The sequence below is a fragment of the Chaetodon trifascialis genome, chromosome 8 (genome assembly GCF_039877785.1).
Source record: "Chaetodon trifascialis isolate fChaTrf1 chromosome 8, fChaTrf1.hap1, whole genome shotgun sequence".
Classification (NCBI taxonomy): domain Eukaryota; kingdom Metazoa; phylum Chordata; class Actinopteri; order Chaetodontiformes; family Chaetodontidae; genus Chaetodon; species Chaetodon trifascialis.
This window is the reverse complement of record NC_092063.1, coordinates 24,937,655-24,956,898: the sequence shown is the minus strand read 5'-3', so window position 1 is coordinate 24,956,898 and position 19,244 is coordinate 24,937,655. Positions and strand designations below refer to the sequence as shown.

At 41.4% G+C, this 19,244-nt stretch overlaps 1 protein-coding gene and 1 pseudogene across 1 annotated transcript; both read right to left on the bottom strand.

Annotated features, from left to right (window-relative positions):
- LOC139335587 (tubulin alpha-1C chain-like) overlaps positions 1 to 19,244 on the bottom strand; it is a 328,997-nt pseudogene that overhangs the window by 309,362 nt on the left and 391 nt on the right.
- On the bottom strand, positions 769 to 18,567 carry sdcbp2 (syndecan binding protein (syntenin) 2). Its single transcript, XM_070969589.1, has 9 exons — positions 18,290 to 18,567; positions 13,883 to 13,934; positions 13,270 to 13,366; positions 9,243 to 9,343; positions 7,784 to 7,948; positions 4,489 to 4,664; positions 3,316 to 3,487; positions 2,768 to 2,859; positions 769 to 2,506 (listed from the first exon to the last, which is right to left on the bottom strand). The coding sequence occupies exons 2-9, from the start codon at positions 13,931 to 13,933 to the stop codon at positions 2,452 to 2,454; spliced, it is 909 nt and encodes a 302-aa protein (XP_070825690.1). The 5' UTR covers position 13,934; positions 18,290 to 18,567; the 3' UTR covers positions 769 to 2,451.

Below are 19,244 nucleotides of genomic sequence, written 5' to 3'. Positions count from 1 at the left end.
CACTTTATCATAACCCATTCCAACGTTACCGCAATGCCAAGGAGGCCATTATCCGGAGAACGTCATTGTGCCTCACAGTGACCCCATTTTTCATTTCTGTCCCACAATACACCTGAACTTCCTGCCGTGGTGTGAGGTTGTGCCAGTGTACAGTATGTGGGTGGAAGGGGGTGACTGAGTGATTATATACTACGTATATCCTTAGACACACAATGCTGAATATTTCTGGGGGAAGACAGGAGGAGGTGGGGGGTGTTTGGCTTTTTTTGGTCAATATTTGAATGTGTATTGTCATTATATGCTTTATTCCGTGTCTGACTGTCTGTGTTCCATAGCCTATGTAATGATAATTAATGTATACAGAGGTCAAGTCCTTTGACATCCTACCATTAAGGACATTCAACGCCTTTATAGGAAACTGACATCACTGATGTCTACAGATAACGTCATGTAAATTAACTATTTTAATGGCAATAGTAGTGTGTACAGCGAAATACATCAGTAGGGTACTTCTCCATTCACACTCCCACCACACTGTATAAAGAAAGACCAGAAGCCCCTATATTAAACAGCATGGAGGAAACCTTTCTGTTGTCTTCATCTGTGTGTTTGTCTGAATCTAATATCTCTGGGTGTTTTTCTTGCTTGATATCATCAGTGTGTGTGGAATTATTTGTCACATTTTCCCCCCAAACACACTGATTCTGAAGAATATAACATTAACAAGGATAAATGTCGAGAGCGGAAGACAACGCCACCAAGCTGATGTGAACAGAAAGACTGTTTAATTTGTTTTACAATATTATCTTGGTTACATTCGTATATAAACTTTTAGATTTTTCTAGCATTTTCTTACAGAATGACAGTGATGTTTATCAGATTGCATACCTAGAAAATTAAAGGAATACATGCATCCAAACATGAACAGCATTAAAAGGAGCAACTTTATATAACAAGTAGGAATTCACAACTGAGAGCTCTGCTCATTCTCACTGCGCTCATCAGTCGAGGGAATATTACATTGGGACGTCCTCTAACAACACTGAGCAGAGGAGAGCAGGTTCATTGGCTAAACCCCTGATGTGGAATATGAATGCCTTCAATTTGAGCAGGTGATTTTCAGCATCAAATTGAAGCAGTTTTCTATAGTCAATATGTTTTCATGAGTTCTCTCATTAACATGAGGCACCACAAACACAATAATTAAAAAGAGCACAACTGTTGAAATGGATACAGGAAAGACAACCTCTTAAAAAGGTAGTGGAAAGTGCACTTAGTGGGCGGCCCAGCACAGACCCTGTCCAAACAAATCCAAATCCCTCAAAAAATGTTTTGAATCAACAGACCATATCCAACAAACACGCCGGACGGCTTATCACATACTGCACTGTGATCTTGCTTACATGCCTTTGACGGTCTCATAGCTCTTCCAGTGTTTGTGGACAGGGCTTAGTCCCAGCTGCATAGGGCAACAAGCATCTACTGCGGCCCCTTTCCCTACACTTTCCCCTGGAATGTGCACAGCGTTCCCAGTACCTACAAATTCAACACATCAGAGTCTCATCGTGACAGCTGCCCGCAGACACAGGAAATGTGCCACAGCGACACGTCGGCATCCATTTGAGAAGTTGTAACTGTCACTTTTATTTTTGAAGCCAGGGACCATAAATGTTGGATATTCAAAAAAAGAAAAAACTAATCTCGATGCCAAAATCAACTAATTTCCACCAAGACATGGTATAAACTAAAAAACTCCTTAGCTAAAACATACTAGTTTTACTGGCTGAGTAAAAATGACAATGTACACTGGAACCTAGAACCAAGTCAGCAAAGGTTTTCACACGAGGCCCTAGGTGTTAATTCAGATCAGATTATTTACGTACACACATTAGGGGCCAAGTGCAGGGACTGGGAGCACAGCCGTAATCTACATGGTGAGGCTCTGATGACTGAGCGGTGGCTTCTACAGCATTTTGACAAGATGAAACTTCACGTGCCAATGATTCATCTCCACAATGAGGAGGAAGCTCTGGACTCATGATAGTGTGCATGGCTTAAAAAAAAATTGTACTGTCCTTGATCTCAAATATAAAACAGGAAAATAAACAGGTAATACTTTGACTAAGAGTTAACATATAAAAAGTACTAGACATGTCAACAGAGACAAGGAAAATGTAGAAAAGGTAAAGAATATATTGAACTGAAAAATAGAAAAAAAGGCATTTTATGAATATGTTAAGGGTGAGAATCAGCGCCAATGATGATTGTGACGCAGGAGGTGGTTTGGTATGAAGACGGAAAGATAGAGAGAGAGAGAGAGAGAGAGAGAGAGAGAGAGAGAGAGAGAGAGAGAGAATAAAGATAAGGAAGGAAAAGGAAAAGAGAGAGAGAGCGAGAGAGATATCTCTGCATTGAAGACATCATGACAGTTTACAGCCGTCCTGCTGGTCTTCACACTTCAGGGACAGAGTGATCCATGGCTGACCGCAGGAGACCAGTGGACATCCTGGACAAAAAAAAAAAAAAAAAAAAATCACATCCATAAGCATGTCAGCAAACAGGGTAATGAAAAATCCATCTTCACACTGGGTTCATTCAAGGTCGCTTCCACACACATGCCTTTCAGTTCCAATCCGTGTGAAAATCAGATTCTACTGGCTGACAGCAGGTCGTGCAGTACTTTAATGTAGTGTGTGTGTAGTTGCTGTGCCGTCACCTCTTTTTGTATGATAATGACACAAGATTAATAAAAATGTTGAAGTCCTACCTCTTAATCATGTGTTCATAGATGAACTTTGGCATGATGGTGATGGTCATGGCAGTTGGAGAGGTGGTCAGAATGTCCTTGATCTGAGAATCCTGAAAAGTTCACACAGACACAGTGACATGTGAGGACCTCATGTGATTAATGAACTGCCATCAAATGTTAGGTTTTTAAGAGCAAGCAAAGCAAAATTTCTACATTTAGGCCTAAAACACGTTCAAAGCCAGGGCAGCATGAAGCTACACATGTACCAAAGAAAACACAGGACTAAAAGCAAACTGTGGCTACATTACTGACAGAACAAAACACCCTTTCACTTTACTTCACATCTGTAGCTGGTGAATGCTGCACGTTCCCACATTATGCTACACTCTGCAGCATGAAAGCAGCCATCCCGATGAAAAATTCAAATTAGCCACCAAAGATTTTATAAGCATCAGAGATGTTCAACTTACAGTACAGTATACACATTACTGCCACTTAGTAAACAGTTTCCATCAATGAGAAAACTATTTGATGAAAAGACTCATATGCAGAAACAAGTGTCTGACCTTGAGTCCAATAACGTTTTGTCCGTTGATTTCACAGATGTATTGTTCAGTCAGCAGTCCGTTGCGCGCAGCAGAGCCATCCTTGACCAGTGAGGTGATTTTACCAGACTTGTAGATAAAGCCCACGTGGCCAGAGCTGTCTTTGTGCATGGTGACAGTGCGTTGAAAAGGCCTGGAGACACACGCAGATACACAGAAATGAATTAGTATGCACAGGTGTCAGACTGTGGTATGAAAAACTACAACGTACCATTTGTGATAATGATCAGGAAAACATGAAAGACTAAGAAACACAAAGGAAAATACAAAGTAACATGAAACTATCTGATAATGCTCATGAAAACAAAACTAAAAGAAGAGCTGAGCAGCAAAGTGCAAGAGAAGGCACAGCCAGCAGAGGGCGCCCAACATTTCAGCTCAAGTACTGTGAAATTGTTCAGAAAACCAGAAAAGCTTACCTGCTCAACACTAATTCAGATATATAAATAGATACTAATTTATGCACCAAGGTTTCGTGCACATTGGTGATGTCTATGTTTATACACATGAGCCATAAGGTCCTCAGCTCATCAGGTAGCAGCCTCTCATCTTTTCCTCAAACTGAAGCATTTCCTTTACACATGCAGAGGAAGAGTTGTGTATGTATTTCCAAAATACCACAATAAAGCTGTTTGCACATAAGACAAATGGATGCAGAGTAGTTTATAGAGCAATGTTAAACCACAACTGTTCCACATCATGTAAAAGACACATCAGGGATACAGATGAGGCCAGACATTGGAAAATAAACCACAACAAAAAAATCTAACAAAATGCATGACATCATCAAATGAAAAATAAAGGATAACATAAAAGGCAGACAGACAAAAGAGTAACTGTTTTAATCATTGTATGCTTCTAACTACTAAACAGTACCCTCTGCTGCAGCAGCTTACATTTTATTTACGTTTTGTCTATGCCCATAATGTTAGCGAACAACACCGGTGACAGACTTAAAGATTAACTGAATTTACAATCACAGCGAAAATTAAACAAGTGGCAACAAAACAGCTGAGACACATCTCAGGCAGGCCAGCACATCGAAACTGATCAAACTGGGACCACTAGAAATGCAGAGTCCTGACGGAAGGTTTGAGACCACTGTTAAAATCTTGTGTATTAAACCCTCCTCACCTGTCCCTGACCACGAGCTCAATGCGGGTCTCGGCCGCAGCCTTCAGGGCCTTGTGGGACTTGTCTACGCTCCAGCCAGCACAGTTCTGCCCATTGATCTGAAGGACCTGGTCCCCAAAACGCAGTCCAGCCAGGGCCGCAGGGGAGTTAGCCTGCACCAGCTGGACAAACACTCCCTGAGAGATGAAAGAGGAAATGAACAACACGTTCAAAATGAGTGCAAGGACTGGAGGAAGAGAAGAAGACAGATGCTCATAGTGGAGGAGGCAAGAACGCAGACAGGAAAGAGGAGCTAAAATGCTCAGAAACAGACAACATGTTACTAGATATTTGAAAGAGTGAGAGGAATTAAACAAAAAAGAACCAACAGAAGGCTCCTATGTAAAGTCTTTTCAAAGAATTAGTTTCACTGTTTTACTTGATGCAGTATAATGAAATGATTTGATTGGAATGATGTCCTTCATTTTGAGAACTCAGTACCGTTAAAATGTGCTGGGTCATTCAACAGTACACTGATGGTTTTGCCAAATCATTGCAGGCATTTCAAAGGCTGCCCACTCTATTAATATAAATGAATACAAACTGAATAATTAACTACTTCCAAGAGCCTATTACCATTTGCATGCTGGCCATGTACAGTATGAGAAGACATGAGAACACAAACACAAACTTTTGGTTGTTTTCCTTACAGCATACTACAGGGTCCTGCAGCTTTTAAAGAAGAAAATTCAAGCACTTTCAAGGTACCTACACGAAACATTTTGAGACTCTCAAAGCCTTTGTCATTTATCAAAATTGTTACTATAAATTGGTGATGGGGAGAACACAAGTTTTGTCACCATCACTGGTGTCACATTCTGCCACGACATGGATTTTGCAATATCTTCAGGGTTGTGATAATTGGTTTAGCATATTAAAAATGGGCTTTACTGTGGCTGTGATGACATGCAGGTAGAGGGCTGCACACAAACAAAATTTTCCAGATAAAATGGCAACTGTGCTAGCATCATGATGTTGAAGGTAACATTACGAGGAGAGCCGATAACAGTCTTCATCTACTCTCACCATTTGAGGTGAAGTGGAGTCGCAGTGGATTAACTTGATGGAAATGTCCCCAGAAAACCACCACCACCTTGGAAACTCCTAGGACGTATGTATGCACTCATAACTTTACTTCAGACTGCTTTGAGGACCAATACAAAGCAGGATTCACTTAAAAACTGAAGCTCAAGGATGAATCAATACAGCCTTCAAATTTAGAACCTGTAAGTTTTGCTATTGTATATGTAAATACATATGTGTTTACAGATGTGTTTATGTAAATACATAAACACATCTGTTTTGAAATATTTTTTTTCTCACCATATATTCCCTGGAATTGCCAATTGAGTGAAAAAAGGTAGAATCATATTTTGAGTGAAGTATCTCTTTTGTTTTGTGTGAGATAAATTTGAGGTGCCCCCCCACGACCTCAAAAGGGATAAGCGGCATAGAAAATGGATGGATGGATGGAATAAATTTGAGGTCAACTGTGAAAAATAAAGTTCACAGAATTCCTTCATACCCGGAGCAATCAATGAGTTTGTGTCCATGTCACTTTGTGCATATTGCCAGCTGTTCATATTTACTTTGATTGTTTTGATTATGATTACTGAAAGCTGCAGTAGGTAAGTTGGAGAAGAGAACAGACTGAGCCTGAAAATTGGAACCAACACAAGTTCCACGTCCCTCCCTCTCCGCTGCACTCATGCCCTGCCTACAATCCCCTCCTCCCTGTGGCGTCTGCGCGGCTGCCGAAACAACCAGTAACGTTAGCTTTAGCATCAGAAACAAGCTAACTCCGCCCAGCTGCTACATCACAGTCACTAACATACCGTACTCGCTGCAGAGAGTTACTGTAACAATCACCATATTAGCTTCATGGTTATTTGTTGTCTTAGCCGTATATGCTGTTGTTGGCAGCGGCGGTAGGAGCAGTTTCTCCTTTGCAGGTGGCTGTTGCTCCGCCATAGCTTTCACTCGCCTCCTGACGCCGCTCACAGAGCTGTTTGACTGAGCGGTAGCCAGCAGTATGAGTGGAGGGAGGGGGCAGTTCGCAGCGTGTGTGAGTAGTGATTGACAGATGTCAGAAACTCCCACAGATGCTCCTCTGGCTCTGATTGGTTGTTTTGTGTTGGCCACAGTGGATTCTTGCAAATCACAGTAGGAGCAGTAGGTGGGACCAGTGGAGCCATTTTTTTTTTTTCACAGATTACATGTTGCCCTGTCTGGGCATAGAGGCAGTTTTAGCAAATATGACAAAAAATTACTTTTATACAAGTTACCTACTGCAGCTTTAATGCTCACTAATATCAATGGCATATGATGATGAGATTGTTTCATTTCAAATACTAAAAGATTTTTGCTTTACATGAGTCATTGTGAAGATGGAATACCAGATTATGTTGGAAATGAAGCATTTTTCAGGTATATTTGAATTCAAGCATATTCCTAACCTTGAAAAAATTAAAGGTTATCTTCTCCAAACTTTCAAGACTTTGTACAAATGCTGTTCTTGGTACTGATAATAAACACCACCCAGTGCCAGTTTTAGTCACTAACTTAAGCAAGTTACCCTAATTATAGCGCTACACATGAGTCCCAGGAATACTGACATGATTATAGAAACTGGTCGGTTACTCGACTTGGACAGGTTGTAACATCATCAGACGCAGGTGTGTTCAATAGGGGGTTGTGACTAGTCAGAGCAGTGGGCAGTGGTCATCTCCTCATGGATCAAATGGGTTTAGTCGAAACATTCACATTTACAGTAGCTAATGAGTAAAACACTCATGTCTGAGTAACTACTCATAACAACACAGCACTTCCTGCATGCATCTCAACATGAATCCGTTTTAATGTGAAGGCAGTGGTATGCCTTTACTGTGAAAGAAGCACAGGAAAATTAATGTTAGCGACGTATTTTAATGAAATTTAAATTGTCAACCACTAAAGTGTATCCTAAATGATAGAAACTCATGTTTCTAGTATCAGTTGGTAAATTAATTTTGGTGAAACTCCTCATGATCAACCTGTTGGATTACCAGATACAAAGTAAAAAGGTTAAACTCTGAATGTTTACACCTAGTGAAGCAGAGTCTGACCCAGATCTCAACCCAGACCTTGCGTGGAAGGACAGAGGGGTGTGGATCTCCTCCGTCATCAGTGTTAATGGGGGTGAAAATGACAGTCAGTCCGCGTTGAATTATTGGTAAAAGAACAGGTGCCTGTCAAAGAGTTTGTGATGCTGACTCACATTGTCGATGGCCCTGAGCCGGAGTCCCACCTTCCCGTCCTGGTCCTTACAGAGGATAATTTCCCGCAGCCCTGAGCGGATCTCTGCCCTCCTGATGCCAACGTCTGCCCCTGTGACAGGTCGCACCATCCCCCCAACACCTGAGCTGGAGGGAACTGCCACTTGCTGAGGAGGGGAGGACGGAAGCCAGGCAGCAAGGGAGGTGACAAAGTGAAGAGGTGGGATGACAAAGAGCAAGAGGGAAATTGAGTGAGGGAGGTGAGAGGAAGAACGCATTAAAGACACATGTTACATTTAAATTCAGCTGAGATAAAAAGGAATACTGCATCAAAAAGAGGTATGTGGGAGGATTCAGTTTCATCTCCTCCTCCACCCGTGAATGAGATCAGGAAATCTTTAGGCACTGCTGCTGGAAACTTCATCATTAACATGCTTTGCACAAACAATGTAGAAATTAAAAACATTAGACAAAACAATGGTAGAGGTGAAGATATCAGCAAATGGCAGAGAACACAGATGGTTAAATACCAACTGACAAGTTAGGGTGCTGTGAGAGCCTTGACATCTGCAGGATGTGCATGTACACATACACACACGCAGTTGGAGGGGAGTGAAGAGCTCACACCCTCCTACACACACTGCTCCAGGCCTGCAGTGAGTCATTCAGTAATGTGGATCTCCAGGAACAGAACACTGTTATGCTCTGATATGTCTACCAAAAACAGGTTTTTAATCACTGAGGACGGATGGTTTGAAGTGAGACGCTTTAATGTGACCTGAAACTCAAGATGTCTTTTTTCAATAATATGGGTCTTGCCTTGTTTTTGATCCAAATTCTAAAAACAATGTTTTAAAATGGCATGAGGATGTCAGAGGGGAACTCCACTGATTTTACACATCAAAGTCTGTTTCAAAATGTTGCAGAGTCCTACTGCACCTGTATTAAAGCTCTAGTGTCTCCAGAGGGAGCTGTGTGAAGTCAGATAAATGTCCTCAAGTGAAGCTACTTGAATCAGCATCAGCTGGGGCTGAAAACTACAAGTCTGAATATGAAAACAATCTGGGGGTGTGGCGTTAGAGAGATGTGAGCTAACCAGACATCTGCACTCGTCTCTTCATCTCTGCCACAGGCTAGACGCTCCAGACTACATTAGCCACTACTAGCATAACTTACCTGAATGTCAGACCGAACTGTTGCCAGTCAGGTTGCATTTTGGGTAATGTAGGCACCAGGTTTTTACAAAGAAGCCTTTCAGCCTTTTTTTAAACTGTCCATCATGTCTCTGACAACTGAGCCTCAGTTTATTAGCATTCATGAATGATGTATACACATGATTATAGAATTACAATGTCAAGAGTGCAATGCTGAACCAGCAGAGCACTCTTTTAATAATGCATCCACACTTTCAGAAGTTTGCATCCATGGACGCACATCCCCGGGACACACACAAACACTCACATTATCAGCCACAGGCAACAGGGCCAGGTTCCTCTGGACTTCATCACTGTTGAGGGCCAGACCCATGTAGTCTCCAAGGTCCTCCAGGTTCGGGTACAAGCCTAGGAGAATCGAGAGAGAGGAGGGAAGCCAAGCAGGTGGGAGATGTTGAGTGAGAGGCAGGTGGTTGGCAGGGTAGAGATGGGGGGGGGGCTTATTACATGTTACATAATGAATAAATGAGTATATGGTAATAGTGTACATACTGTGTGTATGTCTTGGTAAAATCCAGCCTCAACTTCCTGCCCAGACTTTCTATTTACACTTCCACTAAACTGCAGCACTGAAGACATGTCAGTTAGTCTCCATCTGATTGTACATTTTTGTTTTGTTTTTGAAATTTTGAAGTCACAGGTGTGTAAACACTGTTATATTAGTCTCACCTAAGTTGTCTTTTTAGCTGATCTCATTCTTTCCTACTCTTCATATTTTATTGATGCCGTCCATCATTGGAAGAATGCTGATAATGAGCACTCTGTGTTACAGTGCAGTAAAACTTTCCTGGCATCAGTATTCAGTTCCTTGCTATGATGGAAAGGCCACGATAATCTCTAAAGCCTCTTTCACACAAAGTTCTTGGTAAATTACTGGGATAACCTTTCAGGCACCACTAGTGATTTTCACTACATGGTCAGGAACATTTCGGTCATGCACCTTTTCACATATGCCATGACAATGGCAGAATAGATGGGACAAGGGACAATCCAGCAGATGGTGGTAATGTCACTCTTGCGGATGCTAACCACAATGTGGAGATTCAAATACGTCATCAGCAGAGTCTTGTGATTGGTTTGCTCACTCCACAAGAAAGCTTCTTTCGTCAGATGTACTAAACCCTTTACATCAGGAATGGGGAACCTCTGGCCTTCAGGCCATATACAACCCACCAGACTGTTTGATCCGGCCCACGAGATAATTCATAAACTCGAAAAATTACTTTTTCAGTTGTACAGAAAATAACATAAAGTAGTAGACTACTTCATTGTTCTGAGCAGCCCCTGAATGCCATATGCATATAGCGATATCAAGTCAATGCACCACGATGCCTGTCAACAAAACAAAAGTAGAAGCAGAGTGTCGTGCTTTCCAAAAGAAATGGACAAATGATTATTTTTATGTTGAAGTCAAAGTAAAGTGTTTTTATGGGTATGTGCATACAGTGATGACAAAGGCCAATCTTAATGACAAATGTGATTGCATAAAGTTTATGTTATTCAGCAGCCTTTGGCTGCCCAACAAGCAGCTTTCACAGACCACATTCTGACAGAGACAGTGTTATGCAGGCGAGTTCTGTGGTCAGCGAGCTAATGGCTAAGAAGCTGAAACCTCATTCTGAAGGAGAATTTGTGAAGGAGAGCCTTGATGCTGCTGTGGTGTCAGTTTGTCTGGAATAATTCACAGAGATGAAGAGAAAGCTGACGTGGAAACATTACTGCTTTATGGGCTTGTCCCTACAATGTTACTGCTTTCATTTACAACACAGACGTATTGGCATGTACCCTGAAATGCTGCCGTTCACACATGGCCTGCGTGTACACCTCCGTCTTCTTGTATCTGTAGCAGCATTAAGACATAAATACACAAAGTTTTTATGCAAATCGGTAATACCTTCCTAGTGCATGAGCCATGACACCCTCAGGAGGTAGGGTAGCAGCCTCTCATTTTATTTTATTTTCTTCCAATAGTCTCAAAATGTAAGGAAGCAATGAAGACGTCATGAAAAGTAGGAAAATAAGCACAAGTTAAATCTGCCAGTGGCTACAAAGTGACATACATGAATATGCATGTTGGCCAGTTATTTAGAATTTACTTGTTCTTATGTGATTAGCAAATACCCAGAAGGCTCCATGCGTGTCAGTGCCAAAAAGAATCGCAGTATATGGTTTGGCTGGGGCAACGCCCAAAGAGTGCTGCGTTTGGGAATGACTAGGTGCTTTTTCCATTGTGTTCCACCCTAACCCTATCTACACAGTGGGAATGTGTCACTTTGAGAAGGTTGATGGCTGCTGTTTAGTGTCACCTTGCACCTGCATTTTACCATGATTAACACACACTGCCACAAAGAGAGAAAGACTTTCTTCCAACAGTCTTACAAATATTAACCACAGCCAGCATAGTGGTTCTTATCAGATCAGTTCTCCTACATAGTGCTGAATTCAGCTAGTCATGTTATTACACTTAAGAGTCACGACAAGTGGTCAGAATGTGCTGATATTGTGCTTTTAGCCTGACTAACAGAATGACTTTATGGATGTTAATGTCGGTCGCTCCACCACTTCGGTCCAGACTGACATCTCTCAACAACTATTGGATGGATTGGTATGAAATTCTGTACACACACTGATGGTGCCTGGAGGATAAATCCTGATGTCTTTGGTGATCACCTGACTTGTTTCTTTAGAGCAACCAACCGGTTGACATTTTTGGCTGTTTGGGATATATCTGAACAACTTTGGAACAGACCTGTTTGTCTCAGGATGAACTGTAATGAATTTGGTGACCTTGTAACTTCTTGTGCAGCACCATGATCTGGCAAAAACTGAAATTTGTCCAATACTACATTTCATCAGCCTCAGATGTACTGAGGGGAGGTTTGTTAACATTCCATCAGATGTCTGTATGTATTTCAACAAATAAGATAAAAACAAGAGAAATAGTTGGCAACCATAAAAAGTATATACGTGTATATAAAGTATATACAAATATATAAAATGATAGAAGCATGCATTTCTCGATTCATCCAGTACTCCTGCACTAGGCCCTAATACAAAAACAATAAATAAAAGTAATTCTCTCCAAAAACTGAGAATGCCTTGTAATAACAGTCACTTTCTCATTTTCCTCGTTTATGTTTTTGTGCCTTCCTGTTTCACCAGCGTCTCTGTCACTGAACTCTCCCACACACGGCTGCTCCACATCAACCCACATACACAAATCCAAAAAAAAGGCTTGGCTAACTCTGCCCTTTTGTTCAACACTATTTAACCGTTCTTGCAGTGTAGCCCTCCTCACCTGACCCCTTTCTTCTCAAAAGTTTATCTTGAGCTACAGTTTCTCGAAAATGGCCCTTTAACTCTATTTCAAACATCTGTCAGTCCATGAGGATCTGGATTCATGTCACCTGAGAAATTCCACTAGCTGACTCTGAGTCTGGCTCACCGTCCCCCTTCACCTCCCTCTGTTTCTCCACTCCACACCAGGAGAACAAACTCCTCCCCTCTCTCTTCTAGCTCACCCTTACATCCCTGGGTCTCTCCCTCCTCCCTCCCACCCTCCTTTTCAAATCAACTCCTCCTCCTCCTCTCTCTTTTCCCATCATGCCCTGTCCCAGCACAACTACCAGTGCCAGTCTCCATGGTGACTCATAGCTAGTTCTGCTGAGGTAAAAACAAAAGACCAAAAGCCCACAGGACTTTGCATCCAAACAGAGAAGAGAGAAACTGAATGAGTGGGAGAAAGGAAAAAGGGGGAGGAGTAAGTGAAAATCAGCAGAAAAGTGGCCCCTTATCCATCATTTACCCACGTTTTATCTTTGCCTCCTTTCTCTCTCTTTTCTTTCATGTCACTCTGGCTTACTGCAGAGTTCATGTCTACTTTCACATGAACTCACTAATACAATGAGAGAAAATGAAATAGAGAGTCACAAACACTGAGCAAAAGAGAGAGAAATCATAGCCGGTGTGGAGGGCACATTCACTCCCATTATTGTCCAAAGACCCTATAACTCCTCCTCCCATCACAGTCCTCACTTCAACTGTCTTTATCCTTTCATAATACTCCAGAACTGGTCTCTTCTAAAGAACAGCACAGGCTCAGAAGCACAGACCCCCCCACACACAGACACAAAATGACAAAAAAAAACCAAAAGCAGATACCAGTGAAGGTCTTTCTGTTAGAAAAAAATGTTTGGTTTTTCCCTAAAGGCAGACTAGTTAAAAAACAGATAAAATACTCTCTAAAAACTTTCAATAGTGTATGTGAGACTCACTTGATCCTGGCATCCCAGCAGTGGCAAGCTGAGGCTGGTAGGTTCCCTCAGTGATGGCTGGCATGGGGGTGGTAGTCTGGGCAAACTGGGCCTGGGCCTAGAAAGCGATCAGATGTAACAGTCAACTGGAAGCGTACATGGACAGAAAATGGTAAATACTGGATGAAAGGCAACTGTCATCAGCACAACACAAGAGAAATGATTGAAGAGGGAAACATGAATCTTCATTAGAAATGGATGTCATTTGAAAAAAATATTAACAGTGAAGCCTTGAATAGATGGTTTTAAACAGAGTACTTTCACACACTTCAAAATGAAGCGGAGGTACACTGAGCCTAAGCAATACAAGTAAGGATAATCAGATTAAGTGATTGCAGAATATGCTTTCCTCCACAACAATGCACAGGGGCAACAAATGACATCTTCAATAACATTCAATGAGATGCTATAATGACAAAGTTCCAGGGCTACTCTGAGTAATCTGTGTGTATTTTAATGCCCCTGCAATGTTGCTATATTTGCTACATTTCTCAGCTTTACAGGTCGGAATCATATTTGCAAACATCTAGTTTACTGTACAGATGATCAAAAGTACTAAGCTGACCACACTTGCCTTGATAACCTTGTCGACCTTGAGGTCCTCCAGGGATGGATACAGGGACATCCTGAGGAGAAAACACAAACAGCTGTGAGGGGAGGACCTTGAGAAAGGCAAAGCTGTATGGGACAACAAACCAGTCACATAAGCCTCATCAGGCAATTGACTGGGATAAGCTCACATAACTTCATATTACCCCTTACCTTTTTACTCCATGAATCCATTAGGCTATATTTTACATCAATATTGAGTTAAATGACTTCCTGTGATGTGCTAGTGCTGATTATTGTACTGGGAATTAAAACCAACCATGTGGCTGCATGCAGTTTTCAGCTGCATTCTTCTGTTTCTGGACTGACAAAACCAAAACAATGCTGTTACCTAACCAGAGTTAGATGGCAGAGAGATGAAATAACATGAGTGACTGATGGGGAAACATTCAGAAAGCAAAATGAGCCAGCGCTACAACACCTGAGAATGCTTGACATGCATTGAGCAGGTTCATCCAAGATAAACTTCCAAATCAGGCTGCATCACAAACACATCGGAGACAGAAACATCAATAAATGAACACCATTAGGAATGAGTGAAGTCAGAGATGAAGCGATTAGTCAGTTCACAGAAAATTAATCACAACTATTCTGATAACTGATTCATAATTTCGGTAATTTTTCAACCAAAAATGCCCAGTGTGAAAATTCCTTTTGCTTTTGTCTTGTGTTTGTCTAATGTTAACAACATAAAAAAAAAACAACAACAACAACAACATAAAATTACAGTACAGCTACGGTTTGTCAATATGAATAAAATCCACGATTGAAATGTATCATGGTATAATGATTTAAATCTCAGGAAATTGCTGCTAGGCAAATTTGTATCATCTCACGGTCTTATATCATCATAAACATCAATGTTGCATTCACGCACAGCATTTGGGTGAGTGACAAACACAACATAATTAAGGAGATTCAGCGCGGAAATAATCCATGGACCGAGTTAACTTTCATAAAAACACATTTCAGCACTGACAGCAAAGCTCCAGAAATAGAACAGGAGCACAAACTGCCACAACACATCAGCTACTGGACGGCTGCACACATTGATACTGTCCTTATGTGTAAAGCACACTGACAATAATAGGTGCACTTATTCTGATGTGTGTCATGAATTTGTGACATCACAGTTGATCACTTCACTCTGGCACCACGTCATCTTATCTTCTCATGACGGGTGTGCCTGTTGACTTCGACCTTGTGGAAACATTTGACATCTTTCTATTTTATTCATCTACTCTTGTTCAAGCTCAGCTGCATTGTGAAACTGCACTTCGACACGGTTTTCAAGAGACAGCTTTCTGTTGAAATTATTGGTAAGATATTAGACTGAAAAACACTTGGGTGTGTACATACAGGTGACGTATGAAGTACAGGCTGCCACATAATACAAGAGTAAACATGGGTGGAGGGGAAAAAGCATGACAGTGTAAAGCACAGACAATGGTTAATTACGAAAGAAGAATTCATTATGACAACACAAAAACAAAACAGCAGCCTGAAGGAGGAAGAGGAAACGAAAGACAAATGTCAGTCAGCTGACTGAGTTTATCCAGTGCAGCAGAGCAGGTTGAGACACACAGTAGAGCCATGACAGGTAATAAACAAGTATATTTGAGTCTGGCTGCTTCTCAAGCACACCGATTACATCTAGTAGTAACGTTAAAAATAGTAGTGGCCTAAGGCATACACAATGTAATAGCAACACAAATCAATCTACTAATTAGTTTTTTGATCATTTGGTCTGTAAAATGTGAGGAAAGTGTGAAAATGCAAAAACAAGTTCCCAGAGTCCAAGAGGACATCTTCAAATGTCTGACAGTCCGAAACTCCAAGACCAGGACTTCATGTTTTTGTTTTTTGTTTTGCCTGAAAAATTACTCACTATTTGACAACTTATCGATTATCAGCTAATTGTTGTAGCTCTGCTCTGATACAGATTGCAACACCTCCACTCAGGGTATGTTGTAATACTGATCTAATCCAAAAAAAAAGGGCAATTTTTTTTCCAAAACTGCATTTTACTCGATATGTGACCTGGATGTTGACTATGTTTTCTTCTTAAACAACATCCCTATCTCCCTTTCTTGATAAGTCCACCCTGCTCTTTGTTGATCTTATCTTCTTTAAATGACTGGGAACTTCCTGCAGTAACTGCAATGTGCTTATACTCTGTACTCCAAATAAAGCTACTTGAACTTGAAAAACCTGTATACCTCACTGCACAGAACTTATTTTAATGTATGTCATATGAGGCTAAACTGAGCTGGTGACTGGCCATGACTGAATGAATGAACTGATGATAATGGCAAAGAAACTGTGTTTAATGTGGATTGGTCATGTCATGGCCAATATGACCTGCTTGGCAAGGTCAGTATCGACACATACACCAATCCAGTGTATCGGGTCAGTAAGTCCTAAAATATAGGCAAAAATGCCAAAACATTTTCCTAAAAAACAAACTGATTACACTTTTATCTTTCCAATCCTTCTATATTTGTATGGAAAAAGTCACAAGGACAGAAGCGTCACGGATTTCTTACCCATTTTCTTCAACACACTTTAACAAACTGTGTCAAAATCACAAGTCATGTGAACACATCAATTACTCAATAAGGAAAAGGAAAATAAAGTGAGGAGGATGACAGAATAATACAAAAACCAGCAGACACTAGGGCCAACCTCCAAACACACTATGAAATTCAGTAATCCACTGATAGACATGACAGAGACAAACGCCAGATATATAAGAAAACAAAACACAAGTCAAGAAAAAGACACTGACTCCCCCCCCTTCATACAGATGAATCTCATCACATATCAAGTCCACAAAAAGCCTATATACACCATACTGTGCAATAATACTACTAAAATTAGTGATAATAACAACATCCAAAAACTCTATTTAAAGAAGTTCAAAACATCTCAAACATGAGATCTTCCTGATATGTCATGGGCACACAGTGGTCGGATATGTGGGCAAACATTCATTTTAACACCAGTAAGCAAAAAATGCAGTCTTTAAAATAAACACTTAACCTCAACATCTCACTCTCCCTGCTACTCCAGCCTGTACTCCATTCTGCTATTCTCAGTCCTCGCAGACAAGTGCATCATTGTGTCAGTGGACACAGAGAGGCATTTTAATACCTTCCAGTGTTTACTTTTCAGCTGTGTTTGTTTGCTCGCTTTATATTCCTCCCTCATTCAGACTAGCCGGCCGGAGGTATGAGTGAATAAGCCTGGAAAAAATGAGTGGTTGGTCAGCTCTTGCCATGACATAACCTAATCCTTGAGTCACTTCTGCAACTGCAGTTCAAATGGAAGTGGACAAGTGACGCTCTTTGAAATGTTAAAAATGTACATTTCCTATATGTAGCACAGAATTCACCCATTCACACACACAAGCCAGGGCGCTCTCTGGCCATCAGGGGCAACTCGGGGTTCAGTGTCTTGCTCAAGAACACTTTCACATAAATGCATCGTTTTACTGAGAGCAGCTCATCACTGTGGTGCTCACTGCTGCTATGCATGATAACTATTAGCAAAGCAAAAGCTTTGGTGAAAACTGGAAAGGACAGAGAGGGGCTAACTTCAGTAAGCCTGAACGAATGAGTTATATACAAGAATGTGGTCTTCTTGGCAGCTTACTTCGGTCTATTGACATGGCTGGGAAAGACACAGAGGGAGTGGGAAGCAGGAGGAGGAGGTGGAGGAGGAGTGACAACGATGAAAAGGAAACACAGGTCCGTAATGCTTTGAACAGACTCCCACCCTTTCTGCTCTAGCCATATTAGCCACATTATATTATGTTAATTCGGACATTAGAGGCAACGTTACCGTCAGCGATCCTTAATAAACTCTCAACATGAGCTCCTGCGTTAACGCTTAATACACTTAATATATTTGTCTCAGCTAGGGTTTTAGTGATGTTAGCTGTCTTATAATAGATTAACGGTTTCAATTATATTCTAATACCAAGAAAATGTCTGTGTATAATTTTCGTGAGGTACTAACGTTACTGTCATATGACACAAGTTACGACATGACAATGTTGCAAAGCAGCGTTGCTAACGTTTCGGTGTCTCACTGCACAGTCATGAATAATTGACCAACCCCACCACTGCTAGCAGGATTAAAGATATAGTTCTTGTATTTAGACGAAATTAGCAAATACGGTAAGGCATGTGAATGAAGGCAAAACTAGTGCCTTTAGCTGAATCATTGAGAGGAACGTCTTTGTTCCGATAACGCACAACAGGGAAGCGACCAGCTAGCCGTAATGTTAGCTTGATAGGTAAGCGTGAGCTGAATGTAAGACTTCCGGCTCGGGAGGGTTTGGTACGGCGTTAGCTCCAGACACACTCACCTTTAATGCCTTGGTCGTAAAATCAGCTGAAAAACTTGGGAATGTCAGACAGCAGCAAACTCCTTTATTTTCCCGTCGCTCTCTTCGTCGCTGAAACAGCACTGAAGGGGATTTCTGGAAAGTGATGTCACTGCTGGCTTCCTGCTCGTGCAAACCACGCCAATCAATGTTGACGTCGTAGGCCACGCCTCGTATCGGTCACATGACCTTTGACCCGCCGCTACTGTGGGGTGACCAGTGAAGGCCCGCTATATTATGTCTAAGGCTGTGACTGGACTAGATCTCACATAATAGCCGAATAAGTGCTGTATTTTTATTTATTTATTTACTTAAATGGAAACGTTTTGTTTTACGGGTTTTATTAAAATGCTGATTTTAATCATTAAAAATAAATGTTCTGAAAATTCTCCAAGTCATTTAGGATGGGCCAGTTGTACAAGTGGGTGGGCCTGACGGGCCTGGGCCCACCCATAACACCGCGCCTGCTGACAACGTCTGTGGCAGCAAAAAATACCAATCAACACACATCTCTTATGTGTCCTATGATCGACTGGCGACCACCTCTTGCCCGTTGACAGCTGGGATGGATGGATGGATGGATGGATGGATGGATGGATGGATGGATGGATGGATGGATGGATGGATGGATGTGGATCTGTTTTTCTATCTCATATTCTGGAGCAAAATCTGCTCTGACTGTATACGCACCACTTTGCGGATCCTGTCCATCACCAGGTCGATGATCTCGATGATGGTGTAGTGTCCACGTGCGTAGTAGTTGGCAGCATCCTCCTTCCCACTGATCAGCTGACCAGGGTGGAACAGCCGACGGTAGGTCCCTGTGTGCACCTCATCTAAGGAAATGACCATAAATTATCGGAGAGTTTGAATAACAGGGGGAGAATAAAACATAACAAAATAGCAACAATTCTATTTTTTCTACAATTCCTCTCAT

What these genes read in the sequence shown, in the direction of transcription:
- sdcbp2 (XM_070969589.1), bottom strand. Translation starts at nt 13,933, where the DNA reads ATGTCCCTGTATCCATCCCTGGAGGACCTCAAGGTCGACAAGGTTATC. An exon ending in AAAACGTTATTGGACTCAAG is followed by an intron (nt 2,860 to 3,315) that starts GTCAGACACTTG and finishes TGAACTTTTCAG; the next exon opens with GATTCTCAGATCAAGGACAT. An exon ending in TATGAACACATGATTAAGAG is followed by an intron (nt 2,507 to 2,767) that starts GTAGGACTTCAA and finishes TTTTTTGTCCAG; the next exon opens with GATGTCCACTGGTCTCCTGC.